We start from the raw sequence: 673 nt of genomic DNA on the forward strand, positions 1-673 counted from the left end.
GGGCGCCGGGCGGCGGGCCCGGGCGCGCAGGGAACCCAGCACCTGCCCGGCACACGCACTCTTCACGCGCCACAGCGTCCCCAAGATCTTGGTGTCGAACAGGGGGACCACGGCCACGATGATGACGGCGGCCAGCGCCGACTTGGGGATGTAGGAGAACAGCGACGTCAGGTAGCCCAGAGACAGCAGCACCAGGGCGCCTGCGGCCGGGGGGGTCACAGGGCCGCCCCGGGGGGGTGGGTCACAGGGCTGCCCCAGGGGGGAGGGGAGGCCACAGGGCCTCGGGGGGGGCGGGGGGTGACAGGGCCGCCCCGGGGGCAGGGGCGGGGGTCACAGGGCAGCCCTGGGGGGTGGGGGTGTCACAGGGCTGCCCCGTGGGGGGCGGGGGTCACAGGGCCGCCCCGGGGGGGGGGGGGGTGACAGGGCCGCCCCAGGGCTGGGCGGTCAGTGGGGCCAACCCCACGGGCCGCAGCCTCCCCAGGAGCCGCCTCAGCCCTGCGGCACGGGGCCCTGTCTCTGCAGCAGACCCAGGGGGACACAGCGTGTGGGGTGCTCACCAGTCACCAGGCCCGCTGCTGGGGTGCACACCCCTGACTGGGCGTTCACCGCAGTCCTGCAGGGCAACACAGAGACCCGTCGGTGTGTGGCCCTGCAGTGTCCACGCTGTGGCCCC

The 673-nt window shown here is 75.6% G+C and overlaps 1 protein-coding gene across 1 annotated transcript in view; it reads right to left on the bottom strand.

Moving 5' to 3' along the window:
• Positions 1 to 673, bottom strand: part of CARD14 (caspase recruitment domain family, member 14) — a 26,756-nt gene that overhangs the window by 2,091 nt on the left and 23,992 nt on the right. The window contains exons 14-15 of the mRNA XM_012734566.1: positions 558 to 613; positions 7 to 200 (exon numbers count right to left, since the gene is read on the bottom strand). Coding sequence (XP_012590020.1) covers positions 7 to 200; positions 558 to 613 — 250 coding nt within the window. The remainder of the gene's footprint in view (positions 1 to 6; positions 201 to 557; positions 614 to 673) is intronic.

The sequence above is a fragment of the Condylura cristata genome, unplaced genomic scaffold, assembly GCF_000260355.1.
Source record: "Condylura cristata isolate star-nosed mole 26May11 unplaced genomic scaffold, ConCri1.0 scaffold00060, whole genome shotgun sequence".
In the NCBI taxonomy this organism is placed as follows: domain Eukaryota; kingdom Metazoa; phylum Chordata; class Mammalia; order Eulipotyphla; family Talpidae; genus Condylura; species Condylura cristata.